At 41.7% G+C, this 24,108-nt stretch overlaps 4 protein-coding genes across 5 annotated transcripts; 2 read left to right on the forward strand and 2 right to left on the reverse strand.

Annotated features, from left to right (window-relative positions):
* Positions 1–7,431: 7,431 nt before the first annotated feature.
* Positions 7,432–9,359, reverse strand: LOC116209115. The gene has a single exon (XM_031542675.1). The coding sequence runs from the start codon at positions 9,057–9,059 to the stop codon at positions 7,596–7,598; it is 1,464 nt and encodes a 487-aa protein (XP_031398535.1). The 5' UTR covers positions 9,060–9,359; the 3' UTR covers positions 7,432–7,595.
* A 133-nt stretch (positions 9,360–9,492) lies between these two features.
* LOC116209134 (malate dehydrogenase, mitochondrial) lies at positions 9,493–12,625 on the reverse strand. Its single transcript, XM_031542692.1, has 7 exons — positions 12,289–12,625; positions 11,855–12,028; positions 11,072–11,240; positions 10,782–10,843; positions 10,557–10,678; positions 10,075–10,192; positions 9,493–9,903 (listed from the first exon to the last, which is right to left on the reverse strand). The coding sequence occupies exons 1-7, from the start codon at positions 12,535–12,537 to the stop codon at positions 9,763–9,765; spliced, it is 1,035 nt and encodes a 344-aa protein (XP_031398552.1). The 5' UTR covers positions 12,538–12,625; the 3' UTR covers positions 9,493–9,762.
* A 219-nt stretch (positions 12,626–12,844) lies between these two features.
* LOC116209124 (vicilin-like seed storage protein At2g18540) lies at positions 12,845–16,165 on the forward strand. 2 transcript variants are annotated; one of them, XM_031542688.1, is made up of 7 exons: positions 12,845–12,981; positions 13,348–13,724; positions 13,834–13,886; positions 14,053–14,090; positions 14,716–15,139; positions 15,398–15,716; positions 15,808–16,165. In XM_031542688.1, exons 1-6 carry the CDS (start codon positions 12,965–12,967, stop codon positions 15,602–15,604), a joined length of 1,116 nt encoding a protein of 371 aa, XP_031398548.1. In that variant the 5' UTR covers positions 12,845–12,964; the 3' UTR covers positions 15,605–15,716; positions 15,808–16,165. The 2 variants fall into 2 exon arrangements, with proteins under 2 accessions (XP_031398548.1, XP_031398543.1); XM_031542683.1 differs by having other exon boundaries at positions 12,910–13,724.
* Positions 16,166–16,280: 115 nt separating this feature from the next.
* LOC116209106 (ABC transporter G family member 10) lies at positions 16,281–19,087 on the forward strand. The gene has a single exon (XM_031542666.1). The coding sequence runs from the start codon at positions 17,197–17,199 to the stop codon at positions 19,057–19,059; it is 1,863 nt and encodes a 620-aa protein (XP_031398526.1). The 5' UTR covers positions 16,281–17,196; the 3' UTR covers positions 19,060–19,087.
* The last annotated feature ends 5,021 nt before the right edge of the window (positions 19,088–24,108 follow it).

Genomic DNA, 24,108 nt, shown 5'->3' on the forward strand with positions numbered 1-24,108 from the left:
GCATCCGAGAGCAAGCTAATCAGGTCATCAGTGATGAGACAGATGTTTTGTGGCACATGTGACTTAGGCATCCATCACGACGAATCAAAATTAATGGTGTCAGTTTAGAATCGAATACAACTACAAATAAGGAGTGTGATGTTTGCATCCGAGCGAAATAGACTTGGTCAAGTTTTGATTTGAGCATGAATAAAGCTGTCTTTTTGTTTCAATTAATCCACGGTGATTTATGGGGGCCTTATAAAATGGCATCTATTTTTTGGGCTCGTTATTTTTTTGACAATTGTAGATGATTATAGTCGTGCAATTTGGTTATATTTACTACGGAAAAAATTAGAGACACAAAGCCATCTTATTAATTTTTGCAAATTGGTGAAAAATCAGATTGATCGCACTGTGAAAATAGTGCGAAGTGACAATGGGAAGGAATTTATTTCGCGGGATTTGCAAAATTATTTTTCCATCAAATGAATCATTTACCAAACATCGTGCACAGACACACCCTAACAAAATGAACGTGTGGAGATATAGACACATATTAAATGTTGCGCGATCACTACTTTTTCAAGCATGACTTCCGACTGAGTTTTAAGGAGAATGTGTCAGCACGGCGGCGCATCTAATTAATCTAACTCCTACACCAATTTTGGGAGGTAAGAGCCCATACGAAGTTTTGTTTGGAAGGTCATTGAATTATTCTAATTTAAGGGTATTTGGATGCTTATGTTATGCTTATATTAGACCGAGGGACAAGGATAAATTCAAACCCCGTTCCCGTCGGTGCAAGTTTGTTGGTTATCCATACGGTAAGAAGGGTTGGAAAGTTTATGATCTTGAGAAAAATGAGATATTTGTGACTCGAGATGTTCGATTTTACGAGAGGGAGTTTCCTTTTCTGCAGATGAATAATACAGGCAAGGAAAATACATGTCAAGTTCATTTATTTATGGACACTGAGAGACATGCCTGTCAGATAAGGAGTCAAGGGGAGTCGAGATTTGAAAACCTGACTGGAGGAGAAGGAGAAATGGGCTTTCGAATCCTTTAGGCCCAATGGGTAGTCAAAGGGAAATGAGGGACGAACTAGATCATATACCAATCTTACTAATGGGCAGTTTGGAGGAAACGATGAGCCATTGACAGAAGTAGAAGACCCGAATTTTCCTGATAGATCACGCATTGAAGTGGAGACTGCGGAATAAACGTTACGACGTTCTAATCGGGTTAAGTCTACACCTAAGTTTTTGAAAGATTTTGAAGTTCGCATTCACATCTCCTTACACACCCCCCGGTTCACCAACTTCATCGAAATCCTCAGGTATGGTTGATTCTATTCAGCAATATTTTTCGTATTCTGGTGCATCTAATCGATATCTTGCGTATGTAAGTACTTTGGATTCGGAGGTGGAACCTAAGTATTATCGGGATGCAGTGGCTAATCCACGATGGAGGCAAGCTATTATGGAAGAAATCAAGGCACTGGAGTCTAATGGGACATGGACTATCGAGAGTTTACCTTTAGGGAATCGACCAATCAATTGCAAATGGGTGTATAAGATTAAACGTCGAGCCGATGGGAGCATAGAGAGATACAAGGCACGACTTTGTTGCAAATGGATTCACTCAGGTTGAAGGAGTGGATTTTAATGAGACTTTCGCGCCCGTGGAAAAGTTGGTCACTGTCAGATGTCTATTAGCAGTGGTAGTGGCAAAGGGATGGGAAATACACCAGATGGACGTCAACAATGCATTTTTGCATGGAGATCATGATGAAGAAGTTTATATGCACTTGCCACCTAGATATTCTTCTCGAGGGCAGGGAGTAGTTTGTCGAGTCCGGAAATCACTCTATGGCTTAAGGCAGGATTCGCGCAACTGGTACGCTAAACTTGCAGAATCTATGCGACATTATGGATTTTGGCAGTCCGAAGTGGATCATTCGCTCTTCGTATTTAATCGTGGTGATATTTTTCTTGCGGCCTTGGTATATGTCGACAACATTCTCGTAGTTGGCAATAATCATGAGCAATGCACATGCTTTAAATGATATCTTGATAGATGTCTTCACATCAAAGATATAGGACCAGTTCGGTATTTTCTCGGGATTGAAGTAAGCAGAATGGAATCTGGGCTCTTTCTTAATCAAAGGAAGTATGTGCTCGATATACTCACGGAATGGGGGATGCTTGGTGCACGACCATCTCCATTCCCAATGGAGCAACATCATAAGTTGGCAGTAAGATCAGGGGCCCCTATTAGTGATCCTAGCCAGTATAGGCGGCTAGTTAGTCGTCTAATTTATTTGACGATTACGCGACCGGAGCTTAGTTATTATGTGCATATCTTATCTCAATTTATGCAGGATTCACGTTAGGAATACTGGGATGCTGAGATGCGGGTACTTTGTTATTTAAAGCAGTCTCCAGGACATGAGATTTTTCTACGGCCAAGGTCATTGGAACTTGAAGTCTATTGTGACTCGGACTAGGGTAGTTTTCCCATGACGCGTCGCTCGATCATAGGATATTTTGTTACATTAAGAGGGTCTCCCATATCCGGGAAGATAAAGAAGCAGTCCACGATGACTCGTTCTTCAGTTGAAGCGGAATATCGAGTCATGGCAAGAGCAGCCAGTGAGGTCCTATGGCTCCGGAGTTTGCTCCATTCTCTTGGGATCAATTATAGTGAACCTACTCGACTATTTTGTAACAATCAGGTTGCTCTACATATTGCAACTAACCCGGTATTTCACGAGCGGACGAAATATATAAAGATAGATTGTCATTTTGTTCGTGAACACATTCGGTCTCGCGTGATTAAGACTTCACATGTTTTGACAAGGCTGCAGCTTGCAGATATCTTTACGAAGGCTTTAGGGCGCGACCGATTTCGCTTTCTCTTGGGCAAGTTAGGCATTCAAGATCCTCATCCTCCAACTTGAGAGGGAGTATTACAGGATATATCACAGATATATTTCCAAGATTAGCCGAGATATGTTGTGTCATATATATTTATAGCTAACCTTATTAGTTACACGTATATAAGGCAATAGATATATCTTTCTTCTTTTCCTTTGTAAACCAGCAATATATGTACATGATCAGTAATGAAAGGATTCAAGCTTCCAATTTGACAAACTATCAAGATGCAATCGTTACCGGTAATATATCAGATCATAATATATATATATATATATGTAGTAATTTATCTTGTTATTTCATACCGATTTTTCGTCATATAAATTGTAGCATTAGCAAGGAGAACTTTATGCATGATGAAGAAGAGTATCATCATACACTGATTTTTAACTAAAAATTCATTTGCTCCGTCGCGTTTTGTGGAATGTTAGAAGGCTAAGCACTCTTTGACCTAAACGACAATTCAACATATAGAAAAAAGGGAAGGTTGGGTCGCCCTTTTTTTTTTTTTTTTTTCCGAGCCTGAATAAAACATGTACTATAAATTAAGCTAATAGTTTGTCGTAATTTTAGTGGGCCTCTTCCTCGTTCGAGAAAATGGAAAACTTTATGGATGCAAACGTTTTCATTCCAACACAAACACTTTAAATAATAAAAAAAAATTGAACCTTATAGATCTGTTTAAACTCATTAATGTACGTAGTAATATTAAAGGAATAAAAAACGACTTCACTCCATTCCAACTATAAATAATTATATTTATTTGATGCTGTAATAATTGTGTTGTTGAATTATGAAAAAAAAGTGAAAAAAAAGTAATTAATAGTTGAAAGAAAATAAAGATTGTGTTGTTAAATTGTAAAAAAAGTAATGAATAGTTGAGAAAATTAAGTATTAAAAATTGAATTGAATGATTAAAAAAATTGAAAAAAAGTAATAATTGTATTGTTGAATTGAAGATAAGTTGAGTTATGTGAAGTAGAATTAAAAAATAAAAAACTACAAAATTAAACATGTCATCGTGTGTATGTTAGTTTATCACATCGAGCTATCCGATACAATATATTTACCAGTGCTCATGAGAGTTCCGTGGATCAAACATTACGTATACTCTTTTTGACTCCACTGACCTGAGTCATGACCATTCGCTCGAGTTCAAGGACGGTCTTGGTGTTGCTCTCGGCCCTAATTAATTGGAGTTAATGAAATGTTCTCATATCCATTCAAATTATTGAAATAGCCGACCGTGCCAATAATGTGTTGACTTAAGAATATTTATAATTTAACATATTTGAAACCATAAATAGGTTTTCCCTTTGCGCTTTTGAATAGAGAATAATATCCTCATCCCCGAGTTTTTTGATCGACCAGTGCGGTCTTTCCGTTGGCACTATTCGAAACTAATGATTGGGTGATTGCGAGATGGCGGTTGTTTTGGGCTTCTTTAATTAGCATGCTGGCTAGTTAATTATATATATATATATATATATATAATAGGAGAATGAGATTTTGCCCAACAAATCTTATGATTAACGTGAACACCCTAGAAGCTCATGGAATATGACTCAATATGGAGTATCATCCTGCATGTTTTTTTAAAGTGACTTGAACTTGAGATTTCTTTAAAGAAGTCGTACCATTTAACCACCATTATAATTGTAATTATCATTATCATTATACTACTAATTAATTAAATTAGTTTTTAGTGCTTTAATCTATTTTAGTTGAGGTTTGAGTCACATCTCTAATTGATCGTCTTTGGAGTTTAATCTAGCGTTCGATCATCAAAATTCTAAAGAAATATTATTGAGACTATGGTCGAAGTCTACTCGCGGGGCATCATAGCAAGACCTTGGTGCCACTAAGAGGTGTGACGAGCTCTGGTCCATTTCAAAAGACAACTCTTTTGTGATTCAGCAAATAACTCATGGCCGGTATCGTATTAATTACAAACTATTGAACCTTGAGGATGGAAACGAAGAACACCTAGGTGGCATGAACATGCATGGACCTTCACACAAACAAATCATGCACTCACTATTCAACATCTTCGAGCTGGAAAAGTGGACCAAAGACCGCTTTGATTTATGTCAAATTTTTATGGATAGTCTGAGTTTATAAGCTACTAATTATATCAAGTGGCACTGAAAGGTAAACTCCTTTATAATACGAATTAATAATCCACATGGATCCTCCACGTTTATTGCAAAAAAATGGGCGGCTGTCGAGATTGATCTTCTCTTTTTATGGACGTTTGTTTTGGTCGGTAAGACAATAATTAGAAATCTTGGAATTGTTTCCTTCCTCCAACCTCCGTGGGTGAAAAACAGAACAGACAAAAAATCCGAATGGGCTAAGCATATTAGTCCAAAACCCAATGAGTGCATATATTCATGCTAAAGGACAAAAGCCATTCAAAGCCCATTTAGGCCGTCTTGGCCATTTTGTTGTTGGCAAAGGAAAAAGTTCCAAATGAACAATAGCCTGGTAAGCTTATGAGGATTTGGTCAATTGGTTGCAATGCTTTTAATGCACTACGATAAATGTTTTCTTGTCCTCATGCGCTTTTCGATGTTTAAACACTATTATGAGCTGATTCATGTGGTACGATGTCTTGTGAATGGAGAGAATCTACAATCGAAAGAATTTTCTTACTCTTCAGTGGACCAACTAGAATCGAACTCCGTATTAGTCGAGGTTCTTTGAACTTATGGATATCAAGTAGCGTAAACCGCTAAAAAGGAGGCTACAATTGAGTGACTCGTCGCTGATGATCTCCTTGCACTTCCAAGGAGAGACGGAGAGCATTCGATAATCTGGTTAGCATGTTACTTCACTAGCTCTCCTGCCTCTGTTTGTGATACGCTCGAACCCGTTGAAGCTGCTTGATCAAAAGTAATGTGAAGATTGGATGGGTCGCATTACATGGGAGACCTCTTCATTACATGATGGGGAGACTTGACGGGCGGGATGTCACACACTCAATAAAGCAATAACAATTTCAAATGATTTAATTTGGCTTTATGTTAGTAATCGTGTGTAATATAATGGGTGTGAATGACTCAAGAAAAGCAGAAAAATCCATACTAAGAATGGAGACAACATGTGATCTACAAGAAAATCCACAAATGGCTTATATAAGGAGAGAGAATACAAGAGCAAGAAGTTATATATGATAGGCAAACAAAGATTTTGGTCAATTGATGATTACAATGCCTCAATAATGCACCATAAAGACTTCTTTGTCCTCACGTTCTTTTTCTTGTTTAAGCACTCCAAAGGTACTCGCAAGAAAACAAATGAATGACTTGTCGATGATCGGACCATGAGTATATTAAAATTCATTATATTTAAACTTGCTAACCTTCGAGTTAACTAGAATGTTATCTTACTAGTTCTTCCAACACGATATGTAATTTATATTGCTCTAACCCTTCAAAGCTATTCGATTAAAAGGGCTGTTGAGACCGGTTGTTATTAATTCAGTTATGCGGCGGAGGATCTCTCCATCATATGATGAGGAGGCTCGATCAGGATGTCACACCCAATCGCAATTTCATATGATTTAATTCGGATCACGTGGGATAGAGTGACTCTTAGAAAAGCAGAAAAATTTATACAAATGAAGACAACTTGACACGAGAAAATCAATTGGGCTTATGTAACCTCCCAATACTAATCTGTCTCATACATTTCAATGCTTTTTTTCCTCTGTATATATATATATATATATACACCGTTGATGGCTATATTACTCACTACTAATCCGCTGTATAATCCTGTCATCTGTATAATTTCAAACGTAAAATTCCCTCCCCATACTTCACAATGTCTATTTCTCACTTATACAAGACTAGTATGCTATCTCTTCTTTTGCTATTGTTGCTGATACCGAGTTCCGAGGCACGTCCGGGTCATGCATTTGTGATAGCTCCGAAGAGAACCAGTAGCCAAATCATTCTACATAAGCTGGGCTACGATTTTCCTCAGCTGAAATATAAGCCGAGGAGACTGATTATAGAATCGCAGAGAGTGTCACCGGGTGGACCAGATCCTCAACATCACTAGCCAGCATCACTAAGCAGAGAGGATCGATGACAACTGGAATCATTTTGGTATATATACTTAGGCCAACCACCAATATTAGGATGGCCATTAGTGATTGTAAAACTTATCATTGTCCATTGGATCAATAAAGGAATGTTCTTTTCACTTTCTTTTCCTCTCTTCTATATGAAATTTTCAAACTTCCTTTACCTCCGGTTTCATTCTTATGATTTCAGCGATGGAGCTAAGTTCATGGAATAACGAGAGATTGAGTATTGGGGGCAGAAATGAAAAAAATTAGTTGATATTGAGGAACAAAATCGGTTTACATAACATTTTAGTCGGAATTCGGGAAGTTGAGATCAAAATGGCCATTCGTCCCTCATGAAGTTATCCATCAATACTTGTTAGTCGTAGTTCTGCAAGAGGTTCTGTGGAGTAAACTAGTGCCATTGGTTGGAATAACTACTCGCCAAGAATGTATATATTATCAAAATTCTGCAGCAAGCCCATACAGGATCCAGACTCTTGATTACATTGATCAAAGTATATATGTAACTGTCGAGATTCGGAACTTGCTAATTTACTATGCAATGCCAATTGGTCGAGTAAAACAAAATGTTCGTTATTTTAACAATCCGATTGAAGAGGATACTGACAGTATCTCGGGTTCTTCAGGCAGAGGAAGAACCTCTCATAAGCAGAGGCCATCTTAGTAGCTGTGAACAAACCAAGAGCATGTTCCTTACACGCCATTCCCTTGCCCTTCAACTTCTCAGGACCATCTCTCACAACTGATTCCAGGGCCTCGACGAACGACTTAACATTCGGGGAGAAAGTATAACCGAGTCCCTCATTTAGGACTACTGTCCCGGAAATGCTCGGGTAGTTTGGGGCCAGAACAGGCTTCCCGCAATGCATTGCTTCGATGATTGTTAGGTCAAGCCCTTGGGGCCTCAGAGTCGGGTTCACAAACACGTCAATGGCGTTGTAGAAACCAGAGAGCTCCGAGGGCTCTAGAGGTCCTAGGACCCTCACGCTCGGGCCTAGCTCTGAGTATCTCCTAGCCCACGGGCCTGATCCTGCCACAAGGAGGAAAACCCCTGGGTGGCGCCATGAGAGCGAAGCAAAGGCCTCGTACAGGAGAGGGTGGCCCTTGTCCTGGACAAGCCGGCCTGCCACTCCCAACACGATGGTGGCATTGCGTGGGATCCGGTGCTTTTCTCGAAAATGGATGCCGCTTTCAGTGTCAGGGATAAATCTCGACTCGTCGACCCCGTTGAGTATGACATGGACGTCCCTAGGTGGTAGCTGGTAGATCCTGACCAGAACATCGGCAGCGCTCTTGCTGATACAGATATGTTGAGTGTAGCTCGGGAAGAACCTTATCTCGTCTAGAAGCCTTGGGACTGCCTCCTGGAGCTCGTTCACGGACCCCGGGAGGACCCCTTTTGGGTCCGAGAGGAGCTCCTGGAATATCTTTGAGTGCATGATCTCGTACCAGATCCCGTGCCAAGTCACTGCCACGTTGGGAACATTCTTCGCGCGCCAGTGTGGGAGGGATACACTCTCAGTGTGGACATAGTCGAAGGCCCCGTCGGCATTAACCCCGTTGAATATCTCAAATGCGAGGGAACAGTTCACCGACCCGTGATCATTCGCAGCGAAATAGACATGGAGGTTCCCCTCGTGGATGTCCCCGTGAGGTTTCCTATCAGAAGGCACGGTGAACACATGGATCTTGTGTCCACGCTGGGCCAGGGACCGGTAGAGAGTTGCAGCATGCCGCTCCATTCCACCGGGGCCTGCCCCGATAGGCCAAGTCTTGGAGAAGGCGGCGATCTTGAGCTTCTCAAAGGTTGGACCAAAGCAGAGCCTGTTCCACGGAAACATAACATCCCGCAGGTCTCCTTCGAACTGGGTCTCGTCAAGACGAGAGGAGGACCCTCGGGGGACATGCCGGAGCGGGACGAAGAGGAGGAACAAGTAGGTTAAGGAGAGGACCAAGACGGTGAGGATTGGGATGCATCTGAAGTAGACAAAGCTGGAAGGTGGCGAGCTGCTCTTGCTGCTATGAGACTTTGATCCCATCATTCAAATCTTCATTCACAGCTTAGGCTTGATTTTCGATCATATTATTGGTTTTTCACAGCCATTGAAGCCGGATCTCCTCGAGCTTGAAGACAAGGAATTTATGGAACTGCACATGGGAGTTAGTCAACTGCATGCTTAATTTCCAATCTTCTAAGTTTATACTTTAATATGGTCAAAACTGATTCTGGCAATGTTGCAAGCTGGGAATTTTGATAAAATTTCAGGCATGGCAATGGTTTAATCAATGTTTTGTAGATCTCGAACTCGTGAATCGTGATGCATTGTCCTTTGAGATTTTGAGAAAAGAATAGTACAATTGACCGATGTAGCTGCATTGAAAAGACACTGTGATCATCTATAATTGGCGAGTTCGAAAAATGAGGCTATTGGTCTTCCTCATACTCAAATTCACCAAGTAAATTTGCACAATTTATTTCTCTTGAAAGAGATTTAAGTGATCCTTAAATAGGAATCCTGATAAACTCCACTTGACAAGAAGTTCTCATAATCAATCCGTTTGGCACTGATCATTTATTCAACAAACTCTTCTTTCAGCCCTGATCTCGTCGTGAAAAATTTATATAACCAGATTTATCATCTTTGATGAATATGAGATTGCACAATTGAACAAAATTTCACTAAAGCTAAGAATAATTGGAAGGATAACCACTTCCATGACCGTGACCAGGAGAAATGGATTTGACTAGCTCTGGTTCGCAAACTTGATTCCCTTCTCGATGGAGGCTTTGAGTTCAGGGATGAGGCTCTCCAGACCTTGTTTCTCATAGTCCGATAATGGGCCTAGCCCAAAGACTTCATCCACGCCATTCTTCCCGAGCTTCACCTGTTCACATTACAAGGAATTCGGGTCATTGCCTGGTGGAAAATTTCCAGAGCTTTTACCACTATAGTTTCAATCAAGTACTCTCATGTCCCATTGGCACATCGTTTTTAATGAACTACCAATACATGGAGAAATAAAGGGAACCCCCAAGAGCTTTGACAGGTCCATCACCTTAGAAGCAAAGAAAGGCAGTTCAGTGATGCTAGACTGCACAAACGAGCATTCGACCACATCAGGAACTCCATTCAGTCCCTTCAGGCAAGCATCAGCAAACAAGGCTCCTGCATAGCTGCAAAACAAAAGTTATATTAGCCAAAATGGACTAAAGCACAATGAGACGTTCAGACAAATTTTCTGACAATATGTAGAGGACAACGGAATGTTAACAATGACAATATACACTTATATACTGATGCTCGTACAGAAAACTGACTGCCAGAATCATGGCATATGCCATGAAATACCAGCACTGACACAGACAATAGTGACATTTTGATCACTAAAGGCCTCGGTAACGGGGTAAGACAGGACGATCCTTCCACACAACAGTCAAACTTTCAGTCAACTGTAGCTCTTTCCTAGGAAGTTTCTAACTTCGCAAAATGTGCTCAATTATTGTAATTATTACTGTAATGGCATCAATGCAGACTTACGCCATTGAAAGTGTTGCAGATCCCTTTCCGGCCTTTGCCTCCACAACTTCCGTTCCTCCATCTTGAGTCCGTTTAGTAAGTGCCTTGATATCTTCATCAGGCAAATTGGCTTTTGGTGTGGCCTGTAACATAATACGAGACATGAAATTAAAAGAGCATATAACTAGGTATTACAGGATAATATCTCATTGTTCAACTGCAAAGGGGTAAAGGCCAAGCAAGTACTTGGGAGAACAATGGGAGGATGGTTATGCCAGCATGCCCACCAACAACTGGTACATTAACCTCTGCATGAAAAACCAGGGAGCGTAAATAACTTAAGGAAAGATGGATCAATATATCAATATGTGATCTTTCTTTATCATCATAAAATAAATAGTCTGCGTCCAGTACTGGACTGACATAAGAGAAGCAAAATTAACAACTTTTTTCAGACAGTGAATCGATGTCCTTTTCAGAGTTCAGATAAGATTTTTAAAGTAGATTCAGTCCTACACCAGCAAAATTATCAATACCTTCTACAGGGACTTTAGCCTTTCCAGCATAGAAAGTCTTGGCCCGAACAACATCAAGAGTTGTCACGCCGAACAGTTTCTTCTCATCATATGTTCCTGCCTTCTTGAAAACCTCTGCTGCAATTGGGACTGTCGAGTTCACAGGGTTGCTAATCATATTCACGAGTGCCTGACAAGAGAAATTCAGCTTAAACAAATATCTCACGGAGGAAGTGCAAAGAGAAAAACACATTCACCTAGACTGCTACTAGTTTCCCACTGTCAATCACTAGAGTAGAAAGTCCAACCAAATGTGCATAGATCGAGCGCAGAAATCTGTTCCTTGAGGCAGGTTAAACGAGAATGACTTTTACAAAGACTTACCATTTGGTTTTGAAAATTCTTTTAACTCAACTCCACTTATCTTCAATTCAACAACACAATTATTACTTTTTCCTTTCTATTCAATTTTTTTAACCATTCAATTCAATTTTTAATATGAAAATCTCTCAACTATTCATTACTTTTTTCAAAATTCAACGACACAATCACTACTCCTATTAACTATTCATTATTTTTTCACTTCTTATCATAATTTAACAACACAATCATTACAAACCAATTAAAACCAAAACTCAACTCAACTCAACTCTAAAACCAAACACAATCTTCCAAGGCATACTGCATGCTTAAGGTCTGCTATTATAGTCCAATATAAAAAGTTCATGTTTTGTCAATAAAAAAATAAGAAACCAAAGCAATATACATTCTTACAAACATACAAGCTGTAGTCTAAGCACTCACGTTGGGGCAGTATTTTGCGATGGCAGTACACAGAGACTTGACAATGCCTGCATTGATGTTAAAGAGATCATCGCGGGTCATTCCAGGCTTTCTTGGCACACCAGCTGGAATGATGACAACATCTGATCCCTCCAAAGCTTGCCCCAGCTGGTCTTCACCAGCGTATCCGGCAATCTGTTGAGAGACAAGCATATGCACAGCATAAGTCACAGCAACAATAGCAAGAAATTAACATACTTCCCCCATGGAATCGACAAGTAGAAACCTTGAAATACGATGCAGCTAAATTGAACAGACAAAACGGTGCAAATATTCCAGAAAACATATACACTCATCCCTCATCCCAAAGCAGATCATCGAATACAGAAAATTCACATAATGATCAACAAAGACAACAGAAAAAGAGAGCTTTTGAAGCGAGAGAAGATGAAGACCTCAGATCTAGTGTTGATGTGGCTGACATCAGCTGCAACGCCGGGAGTGCCAGCGATATCGTAGAGAGCGAGCTTGGAAACGAGCGGATTGAGTTTCATGAGGAGGGAGAGGGGCTGGCCGATGCCACCAGCGGCCCCGAGGACCGCCACCTTCCGCTCCGGCACGGCGCCAGAGCTGTAGCCACGGCGGAGTAGGCTCGCCCGAGAAGCTGATCCCGATCTGAGCAACTGGAACATTGAAGATCTCATCTTCTTCCTGCTCGAGACTGCGATATGAGAGCTCGAGAGAGAGAGGATGCGAAATGGAAGAAGGGTTTATCAACTGTCCGTCTACCTTCCTTCCTCGGCGGCCAATTTATAGCTGGTCCTGGTCGAGACGAAAGACAGGTCGTTTTGGACTAAGTTGCGCAGAGTATAAAAATCAGTGACTAGAAACCAAAAGCGTTAAAATTACAGGGACGGGGATATTCCGAGATATTCCGACGACGTTAAGCGGACGACACATTCTTTCACAAACTATGGGATCTTTCAGGAAAATTAGAAACTAAAGGGAGCAAATTGAAATTATGAAGATTATTGTCGATTTATCCGAAATGTCGGGGGATCTTGAACCGCAAAACCCACTGTGTCGGAGGGAGGAAGCTCTCTTGAGCGACTTCCAATCCAATCCTCTGCAATGCGATCCTTCCCCTTGTAAGCATGCGATTCTTCCAGCAGATTTCTTCACTTCGTCGAAAGTCTCTTCCCTCTGTTTCTTCTTCGAGTTATGGCTACAGTTTGCGAGCTCAGATTTGGACTTTTGGAATCTGATTCTGATCTCTTTTAGCTGCTGCAATCAAACAATGTTGTGTATTCTTTCCGTTTGAGACAGTTTCAGGCAGTTAATTTCATCATTATTTGATGTGTTTGGTGATCAGTACCTGTCTGGGCAATGCAGGATAGTCAATTCTGAGCTTGATAAGAATGATGAGTGTTTGTAGTTAAGTTGGTTTCGATGCTATTAATCTGATGCTCTGTTCGTGCCCGAGTTTTTGTTATGATGCTCGTGAATTCTATCAGGAAATTATCGCTTCTGAATCTGAACCCGCTTTTCAACTGCGCAACAAGCATCCCATCTCCTCCGTCGCTTGGACATGCCATGGATGAGAAGATGGCACTACCATTTTGTCTAAAGTGGAGCTTATCACCGCCATTTCTTGATGCTGTTGCATATTCTTCCATGAGATTTTCTCATTCAAGAGCATTGCAAGTTGGGGCATCTGCTGTAGAAACACAGCTTGGCTTATATTTACACGAGAACCAGACTGAGGAAGATCAACTCAACGAAGTTCAAATAAATGGTGATGATGATTTTAGGGAAAGGGAGAGGAGAAGAAAAATAGGACTAGCAAACAAAGGGAAGGTACCTTGGAACGTAGGCAAGAAACATAGTGCAGGTAGGCTGTGAGACTCGGTTCTCTTTCAGCAAGGAGACTCTAATATCTTCTAGAACTTGAAATGTTACTGCAGCTTGATAATCATCAGTTTACTGTGATGTAAATACAGAAACTCGGGAGAAAATCAGGCAGAGAACAATAGAAGCACTGAGGAATCCAAAGGTGAAGTAATGTAAGACTCAACTTTTGCATGTTCCTTTTCATCTAATTCTTTGTCAGCGAGAATTTGTAACATTGGGTGAAATCATGTATATAGAATTGTCGTAATTTTTCATTTTTATTTATATGCAGTAACTCCTGGACTTAGCGCTTGCATTTTCTCTTTCAGGTCAGGAAGAAGATGGGCGAACATCCTCGTCCTCATAGGTAATCCATGTTTGTGATGCTTGATGATCCCTTCTGTGGGAGAGGAAAAAGTTAACTAAATGCATGAAAACTTACTAACGTGCACCCAGATAGGTTATTCAAGCTGTAAAATACGAAGTTGCAGTGGCCAGAGTAATGGATAGTTTATGAGGAGTGCCCAGTTGTGTATTGACTAAATTTTCCCACGGTTGACAAAGAATCATAATGCACTGCCTTTTCTTTTGCATTCTGTGACCGAAGCAAAAATTTTGTGGTTTCTTAATTAGAATACATGATCTTATGCTTAGAGCCAAGACACATTTATGAAGGTACAAATTGTTGCAGATATTTAAGAGGGGGAAAATCTTGAATAAAATGCATTATAATTAAGGATAATAAGTTTGTCTCAGATGGATTATTTTTTCTATATCTTTTCTGATCTTTTACAAATCCTGGCATATAATAGTTCAGCCATCTTTCAAATCATTGTTGTGATTAATATTTTTATTTGGGTTCGCATTTGCACCGACATTCTATTTGTCGCAGAATTGCTTATGGTATCTACTCGAGCATATAATACAACACTGTAGAGTAAATATTTATGGCCCCATCTTCATGCAAAAATATCAACTCTAATCTTTTGCAGTGATCAGATTAAGGCAAAGATCAGATCCTCACTTAGACGAATTTGGGGAGAGCGTTTGAAAGAGAAGAGATTGAAGGAGAACTTCTACTTATCATGGTGGAATAACATTGCAAAGACAGCAAAGCAAGGATTGGGTGACCAAGAAGAGCTGGAATGGGACAGTTTTGATAAAATTAAACGTGAATTAGCTCTCCAGCAACTCAAGAGGATGGCCGAGAAGGAAGCCGCCAAGATAATAGCAATGGTGAAAGCACATAGAGCAGCTGAGGCAAAAGCAGAGAGGCTGGCAAGGCTTGCTCGGAAGAGAAAAGAGAGGGAAGAGAAGAGAAAAGAAAGAGAGGAGAAAAAGAAAATGATGCCGAAAAATCTAAAGGAAAACAAAGATGAGCTTCAAGTTAATCGGCTTAAACAGAGGTTGGAAAAGGTAATTCTGAAGGAACTTTCATCGAACTCCCTACTTTGTAGTAAACAGCCCAATAGAAAGACAGTTGGGTGAGTGTAGTGCTTCGAGATACTCAGTACTTCCCTAGGCTGAACTTCTAGGAATGTCACTGAGATGAAAATTTTCAATTAATGGCTTCTGAGCTTGTATGTCACGTTGAACATTTTTCTCTTGAAAATGTCATCTTGCATTATCTTTCGGAAGACTTATTCTCGAGGTAACACATGTCCTCTTATTCAGATTCACAGAAAGAAAGCAGTCGCAGTTCAAAGGGATACAACACTCTCTCATATGCCATCCTGGGAGAAGATGGATCTGGAACACATAAAGAAAAAGAAAGTGACAAACAGACTGTCACTTGCGGATCAGATTCAAGCTGCCAGGAACAAGAGAGCAGAATCCATTGCACAGGAACCTTTTTTAGCTTACAATTCGTCCTTCCAGTGAGAAATCAAAGTGTTAGGCTGGAAACAGATCTTGTAAGGTTCTCTGAGAGCTCCGAAGAGCTGCACGCAAGGAAAACATGACACTTTCGGAGTTATTGTCTATCAACTTCAATGTGAGTGTTATCTCTATGCTCTCTAGCTCTGGTTTGGCTACACCAATTTCAAATACTTAACTTCCATTTGTTCTGCATCCATAACTTGTAGGATTTCTCACTATGGTGACTGCTAGAGGGTCCTCTTGGTTGCCATTTCAGAACCCAATTCAGGAAGAAGCAGAACTTTCGGCAAAATGGAGAAGAAATAAAGGGTATCTTTACAGGCAGGCAGTTGCTTGTCAATTTCAGATTCGAGATTGCTTGTAAGTCAGGAGAATTGCAGTTAGAGGATGAGCTACTACGCGGCATGTGCTACATATAACCTTGTTTCTTGTACTGCTCTCGACTAACCGGAAGAAGTTACTTTGAGGTAATAGTTACTGCCTGAATATTAAACGGGTGCATGCCGTGAATTTCTTGTTTGTAACAACACGATATGAGTTGGTGGTCATAGTAATTTCCATTCAGATGATTGTGTCAGGCATAGTGGGATAGAGTTTAATTTGCCAAGGGTCGTAAAGATCCTGAGTTCACTCTCTATCGCCTCCCCCGTTTGCCTTCCGAAAGAAACTAACACGGGATCGTTCACCTTCATCATCTCGACTTATTTCAGTTTTCATATCGTACAACCAATAACTTCTCCCTTGCCAATAAACAGGACCCAAAACAAATGGGCCAAATCTTTCTGTGGGCCCATCATTGGTCCGTGTGGGACCTATGGACCAAACGATCTCCCTTCCCATCCTGTTAACGTTGTTAGGTTGGGTACAGCCAATGTTTCTCAGTACGTGCAGTTGGCTTTTATTTCCAATTTTAGATGAGAAATTTAAGCCATCCCCCTCTAAGATATGGACAAATCTTCTATAAACTGAAGCTCTCTCCTTTCCTTTTAGGAATCCTAACTTAAATTCTCGATATGTCCCAAGACAGAAGAAGATGAGCTTTGAACAACCAAACACACCCAAAATACACTCCACGGTCAATGCTGTTGTTCACCTGAAACACTTCCTTCCCGTCTCATTCTTTTTCATGTCTTGTTTTCTTCTATACCTTAAACTCCTCAACACTCTCCAAACCCCCACCAAATCTACCCCTACAATTTGCCCCTGCAAAGAAAATTACAGATATTTATCTACCCCCGTTGTTGTTCCTATTCGTATTGCCAACATTAATATGAAATGGCCCGATTCACCGCAAAAAATGGATTCAAATTGCCTCAGGTCTACTCCCGTTGGATTACTTTTCTCGTTCGACCTTCGTGTTAAACACCATGGTATCTAACCGAGTACATGATTATGCTAGAAGCCTGTGAATATTCATAGCAGCCTTCTTTTGGCGTGGCGTGTGACAGAAAAGTAGGCTAGTTGGTAGTGTTAGCTCATCTTCTTCTCTTCTTATTCCGTTTTCTTCATTTCTCTTCTTTAACATTTTCTCATCTTGTCACCCTTTCTTTGGACTCCCTCCAAGCAAAGCCCACGAGCCCCTCCATCATCCCCTGATGGAACTGCCACTGAAGTCACCGGATTCCGGTGGCTCTGACATCTCCCTTGCGTGGAGAATGCCGTACAAGTTGGAGACAAAGAACCTCTCCTACAAGCTATGCACCAAGCTGGAGGAGTACAACTGGGCCTGCTTCGAGACCCGAAAGAGGGCTCCCAAGTTCATCCTGAAGGATGTGAATTGTGAGGCAAGGCCCGGAGAGATCACGGCCATTGCAGGACCTAGTGGGGCCGGGAAGACGACGCTGCTCGAAGTCTTGGCGGCCAATAAAGAGTCGAATGGTGGGAAGGTATTGGGCCAGGTGCTTGTAAACGGTCAGCCCATTGACTCGAGGTGGATCCAGAGGTTGTCTGGCTATGTCTCGCAAGAGGACGCATTGTTCGGTTCGCTGACAGTCGAGGAGACTCTGATGTATAGTGCACTCTTTAGGCTTCGAGTTGGGAGAAGGGAGGCTGCGGATAGAGTTAGAGAGCTTATCAAGGAGCTCGGTCTTGATCATGTCTCAAGTTCAAGAGTAGGAGGGACAGGATGGGATCGGGGTATATCAGGTGGGGAGAAGAGGAGAGTCTCGATAGGAGTTGAACTAGTTCATGACCCGCCGGTGATTCTTATTGATGAGCCTACTTCAGGATTGGATTCTGCCTCGGCTTTGCACTTGGTGAGGTTGCTGAAGTTTATGGCGCTTCACCAAGGGAAGACAATTGTGCTCACCATTCACCAGCCTGGTTTTCGAATTCTCGAGCTCATTGATCGGGTTGTTCTGCTTTCTGACGGGCTTGTTCTACATAATGGGTCTTTAGCTCTCCTCGAGGAGAAGCTCATGTTTGCAGGACTTCGGGTTCCCAATCATGCCAACGTGCTCGAATATGCCATCGATGCCATAGAAAGCATGGACCCGCAGGACCACGAAGAGGCCCAGAATTTCCTTCGAGGAAATGGCGAAGGAGGAGGTAAAGTCAATGCTCATTGCGGCGTAATAATCCCTGATGAGAAGACTCACTCTTACCTCAATTGCTGGTTGGAAGAGGTTCTGATCCTTGGCAGGAGATTCTGTAGCAATATTTTTCGAACAAAACAACTCTTTGCCACAAGAGTCATCCAAGCACTAGCGGCGGGATTTATGCTTGGGACGATTTTCTTGGATGCCGGGGACGACGTTGGCCCACTGGCTCTGCAGACCCGACTTGGGTTCTTTGCGTTTAGTCTCACGTTCTTGCTGTCTTCCACCACAGAAGGCCTCCCAATCTTCCTTCAAGAGAGGAGGATCCTAATGAGGGAAACCTCAAGAGGGGCATATAGAGTGTCTTCTTACGTCATCTCTAATACCTTGGTTTTTGTCCCGTTCCTTCTGATGGTCGGGAGTCTGTACTCTGTCCCGGTTTATTGGCTAGTCGGTCTGAGAAGCAGCACAGAGGGGTTCTTATACTTCCTTCTCGTGGTTTGGATGGTTCTTTTGATGTCAAACTCCTTTGTGGCCTGTTTCAGTGCCCTCGTCCCTAACTTTATAACGGGTACCTCAGTGATCGCAGGACTAATGGGCTCATTCTTCCTGTTTTCGGGCTATTTCATCGCAAAAGATAACATCCCTATCTACTGGACTTGGATGCACTACCTGAGCCTATTCAAGTACCCCTTTGAGTGTTTCTTGGTAAATGAGTATGGAGGGCTCCAGGGAAGAAGCAGGTGCTTGGAGTTTGGGGACGGGCAGTGTACATTAACCGGAAGCGGATTCTTGAGGCAACAAGAGTTGGAGGAGTCGGCAAAATGGAACAACCTAGGCGTGATGTTCGGTTTTATCATTGGGTACAGAGTCCTCTGTTTTCTGATCTTGTGGTTCAGATGTTACCAGACTAGAAATTAAATATACGAACATAGAAAGATTTTTTCTAGTTCTCATTCAATTCTTTTCTGCATATTTGCTTTAGAAGTGTTCATGACACTTAATACATATATTTTTTTCATTCAGAAAATTTTTAAGATACTCTATAAAAGCTCCTCTACAGTCATTTTGTGAATCGACAATATGAGAGTCGAGCAAGAAGAATCTGATAATATCGGGAACTTCGAACATTTCCAGCTTTGCCTAAAAGCAACCAAAATAATGATTACTATCATTGAGAGTCTTTATCTACGATCATAGATGGAGTTGAAGGTCATCGCGGCAAATGAGGTGGTTGCATCTTTGGACGAGAACAATGAGTCGTCTGGCTTCCTGGTGCCAGAAGATGCCGTCTAAGAAGAGTCCTTGGATTCGTCCCGATCTTTCGAGACATTAAAATTGTTCTGTGGCCCATGAACGCTGTAAAGCCTGGTCTCGATATCTTCTTCCCTTCTACATCCAACTCACCCTTCAGCATCCCGACTACGGTAGACATGGAAGGACGGAGCTTAGGCATCTCTTGAGTGCAGAGGAGTCCGATGATCTTTAAGTATTTACAAGCTTCATCGGGGTTGCAATTTTCATCCATTGACCTGTCCATTAATATCAAGAGCTCCCCTGCTTGCGCAATTCCCATGCCAGCAGCAATTTATATGGTAGTTCGACAAAGCCATATATCATTAGCGTTAGACTCGATGACAGACCCGGGTGGCCCCCCTCAGCCTTTACCACGCAGCCCAAGTTTGGCAAGCTCGGCAAAAGGCATGAGGTACCCCATGCCGGGTGTTGTTAGTAAAGTAAGACTACTTTTTATCGAGTCACGTAGCAAAGGCTCGATACCAGTTCAAGAAGATATGGTTCTTAGGGCACTGATTCCCTGCTCATGTTTCATCTCCCGCTAACAATCTCCAAGATTAGTTGCCAAAACTGTATACATCGGCTTTTCTCATCAACTGACTTCTTAGAGCGTCCTCAGGCACTGTATAGCCCCTAAATACACAAAAGTGGGAAGAAAAATGGGAAATAACGAATCATTTAGAGGCCTAAATGTGATGAAAAGCACCACCAAGGACAAGAAAACCACAGCTCATGCTGTTCCAGCAACCGCTGGGTCATGTTGGAGGAGAAAGCTTGGAGAGTCTGAAATCAGAAATCTTTGGTGCGAGGTTGCCATCGAGGAGGATATTCCTTGCCTTTATGTCTCTATGCACATTGTGAAGCGTGACTACCTCGTGAAGGAACACAAGACCTTGTCGACCCAGGTGCAGATTCCTCACTATGAGATTAGATGAATTGGGCTGAAACCTCAACTTACTGTTGGAAGTGTTCTGTATTGAATTAAATAGAGTTGTACATAATATGTTTTAGGAAAGAAATAAATGCAAAATAATTACATAATTATGATACAACAACTATACTAGGAAGGCTAGGATTTGAAATCACTATTTCCTCTATTACTCCCCCGCAAGCGCAACGGGGAGTCGTCCACGTGAAGCTTGGATCTAAGAGTAGAGAATCGAATAGAGGATAGTCCCTTGGTAAGACCGTCAGCGAGTTGATCTTCAGATTTAATAAATTGAATATGAAGCTGACCTCGCATAAAACGTTCTCGAACAAAGTGGTAATCAATTTCAATATGTTTTGTTCGAGCATGAAAGATAGGATTCGCCGTGAGATAAACGGCAGATATATTATCACACCAAAGCGTAGGAGCTTGGTGTTGTGGAAAACCCAACTCTTGAAGTAGCGACTGAAGCCAAATTATCTCTGCAGTAGCATTAGCAAGACTTTTGTATTCAAACTCAGTGCTAGAACGAGAAACCGTGCGCTGTTTCTTCGAGCTCCAAGAAATTGGATTAGATCCAAGAAAAATGATGAAGCCACTAATAGACCGCCGATCATTAGGATTGCCTGCCCAGTCAGCATCGGAGTAACCATGCAATGCTGAAATGGAGCCCGATTGAAGATGAAGACCATAAGTAATAGTACCTTTAAGATACCGTAAAATGAGTTTTACCACAAGCTAGTGAGTCACAGATTATGCATGAATTGGTAGACTTGGTTAACGGCATAAGCAATATCTGGTCTAGTGAGAGACAAATATTGTAGACTTCCAACAACACTGCGGTAGAGAGAAGAATCCTCAAACGGCTGACCATCATGAAGAGACAGTCGAGAGCCAGCAACAACCGGTGAACTGATAGGCTTGCAATCAAGCATGGATGTCCGGACAAGAATATCATGAATATAATTGGACTGCGTCAGATATAGTCCAGCAGAATCGGACTTAGCTTCCATGCCCAAGAAGAAATGAAGCGGATCGAGATCCTTCAAGGCAAATTCTTTGTGTAGTGCCGCTAATATGGACTGGAATGGAGCACCCAAAATCTTAGTTAAGATGATGTCGTCAACATAAACCAGGAGAAAAATAGAATAAGTCGAATGTTGGAGGATGAAAAGAGAAGAGTCTGCCTTCGAGTCATGAAATCCGAGCTTAAAGAGAAAATTGCTCAGACGTTGAAACCATGCACGCGGAGCTTGCTTAAGGCCATAGGGAGTGTTTGAGACGACATACGTGATGAGGCCGAGAGGAGTCAATGAAACTAGGAGGTTGGGACATATAAACTTCTTCAGAAAGGTGCCCATGAAGAAATGCATTCTTCACATCAAGTTGTCGAACATGTCGCTGCAAGGAGACTGCAATGGAGAGAATAGTGCGAATGGTGACAAGTTTGATGACCGAACTGAAAGTCTCCTCGTAATCAACACATTCTCTCTGATTAAAGCCCTTAGCTACCAAGCTTGCTTTAGACGGTCGATTGTGCCATCTGCCTTTTGTTTGATCCGATATACCCACTTATAGCCAACAATATTCTGCGTGGGATTCGGTGGAACTAAATCCCAAGTGTCATTCTGATGTAAGGCATGATATTCCTCTGTATGGCAGTAAGCCATTGAGAGTGCTTGTGTGCCTGGGCAAAGGAACGTGGTTCCTGCAAAGCAGTAGAGACAGAAAAAGCCGCAGGATGTCGTGAGATAACAAAGCGTGGAGGAGGAAGGGAGCCATCTTTAGCCCGTGTCACCATCCGATGTGTGTTTTGAGGAACAGGTGGACCAAGGGAAGTCTGGACAGTTTCCACTGGGTCAGGAGGAACTGAAGTATCCTCAATAGAAGCAACAATACCTGTAGATTGGTCAATATCCTGGGATGCAACATCTCTCGGAGTAGTGGATGTGGTTGGGACATGATGGAGAATATCGGGTGGAATAGGAATATATGTGGTGTCAAAAGAATCAGGAAAAGAAGTATTGAGATTAGAGAAGAAGGTACCAGAAGCTGAGGCAGAGCCCGAGGATGTCCTTTCAAGTTCCACTGAGGTAGGCACGCCAATTCGAAGCGGAAATGATTGTTCATTAAAGATAACTTGAGGAGATATGAAGATGCGACCACTGATGGGATTGAGACATCGATATCCTTGATAATGTAAGGGATAACCGAGAAAAACACAAGGCTGTGAACGAGGTTCTAATTTGTGATGGGTATAAGGACGCAAATATGGAAAGCAGAGACAACCAAAAACCCGGAGATGACTATAATCAGGAGGGTGACCAAGCAAAATCTCATAAGGAGATTTAAACTGTAAAGATTTTGTGGGTAACCTGTTAATGAGATAGACAGTTGTTTCAAAGGCATAGTCCCAGTATTAAGAAGGTAAAGAAGAGTGAGAAATTAGGGAAAGACCCATGTCTACTATGTGACGGTGTTTACGTTCAGCGGATCTATTTTGCTGAGGAACATGAGGACACGAAATACGATAGAAAATTCCATTATTTTGCAATTCAGATTGAAAGGCGGCTGAAAGGAATTCTTTGGCACCATCGAACTAAAAATATTTGATTTTATGGCCATAGAGATTTTCGATTTGAAGACGAAAGGCACGAAAAATTTGTAATATTTCAGATCGAGATTTCATGAGATAAAACCAGAAAAATTTACTATAATCGTCGAGGAAATGAATATAGTAGATGTTTCCAGTATGTGATCGAATTGGGGCCGGTCCCCAAATGTCAGTATGAATGAGTTCAAAGAGAGAAGTGCTCTTATGCATGGTGAGAAGAAAAGAACAGTTTATTAATTTGTCTTGTTGACATGCAGAACAAACGAGTCATGCATGATCATTATTCAATAAAAAGGAAGAACTAAGAGCACGATGAACAATTGGAAAGGACGTATGACCGAGATGTTGATGTCATATAGTACTGGAGACAGATGTAGAGAGATGAGCCTGAGGTTGAATGGCGTGCTTGCCTATAAGAGAAAAGCAGTAAAGTTCATCACTAACCGATCCTCGCAAAAGTTCCTGGCGTGTCTGTTGATCCTTAACAATAAAGCAGACGGGATAAAGTTCAAAAAAGCAAGTGTTATCTTGAGCAAATTTAGAGATAGAAATGAGATTTTTGGAGATATTAGGAATATATAAAATATGATTCAAGTGGAGGGGGCGAGATGAGACTTTGATAGTGGAAGAACCAGAGGCAAATACAGGAAGAGATTTACCATCTCCAACATAGATGTGATCGAAGTGCAGTGCCTCATCATGAATGTTTAGGTTGGCTAAATGGGAAGTGACATGATGCGTAGCACCCGAGTCCATGTACCAATCAAGGTCATGAAGTCCCTGAGAGGATGCTTTAGCAATGTTAGTCTGAACACCAGAAAAATAATTGAATTGACAGAATGGAGCAGTATGGCCGGGCCGGTTGCAATTTTGGCATACAACAGATGCAGCAATTGGGCTGGAGGCAGATGCTGGGCCGCCCGGCATGTGAAATGGGCCGATCTGAGTAGAGCCCATTGAATTAAAAGTGCCGGGTTGGGAGGAGAAACTGGGCTGGATAGTCCGCGTGTCTCGGGCTGGGTTAATGTTATAACCCGAACCGTTCCGACCAAAACTCCCCTGCCCTCCCCGATAGTTTCCTGCAAAATTAGGGTTAGGGATCGACAGAGGACGTCCCTGTCCTCCTTGCCCT

The sequence above is a fragment of the Punica granatum genome, chromosome 1, assembly GCF_007655135.1.
Source record: "Punica granatum isolate Tunisia-2019 chromosome 1, ASM765513v2, whole genome shotgun sequence".
Classification (NCBI taxonomy): Eukaryota; Viridiplantae; Streptophyta; class Magnoliopsida; order Myrtales; family Lythraceae; genus Punica; species Punica granatum.

Bases quoted from the DNA above. Each gene is read 5' to 3' on its own strand.
- LOC116209115 (XM_031542675.1), bottom strand. From the start codon at position 9,059: ATGATGGGATCAAAGTCTCATAGCAGCAAGAGCAGCTCGCCACCTTCC.
- LOC116209134 (XM_031542692.1), bottom strand. From the start codon at position 12,537: ATGAGATCTTCAATGTTCCAGTTGCTCAGATCGGGATCAGCTTCTCGG. The intron at 11,241-11,854 runs GTGAGTGCTTAG...TTCTCTTGTCAG, and splicing joins TCGCAAAATACTGCCCCAAC to GCACTCGTGAATATGATTAG. The intron at 9,904-10,074 runs GTGATGGACCTG...TAATGTGAACAG, and splicing joins TGCCTTTCTTTGCTTCTAAG to GTGAAGCTCGGGAAGAATGG.
- LOC116209124 (XM_031542683.1), top strand. From the start codon at position 13,325: ATGATGCTCGTGAATTCTATCAGGAAATTATCGCTTCTGAATCTGAAC. The intron at 14,091-14,715 runs GTAATCCATGTT...AATCTTTTGCAG, and splicing joins GAACATCCTCGTCCTCATAG to TGATCAGATTAAGGCAAAGA. The intron at 15,140-15,397 runs GTAATTCTGAAG...CCTCTTATTCAG, and splicing joins TTAAACAGAGGTTGGAAAAG to ATTCACAGAAAGAAAGCAGT.
- LOC116209106 (XM_031542666.1), top strand. From the start codon at position 17,197: ATGGAACTGCCACTGAAGTCACCGGATTCCGGTGGCTCTGACATCTCC.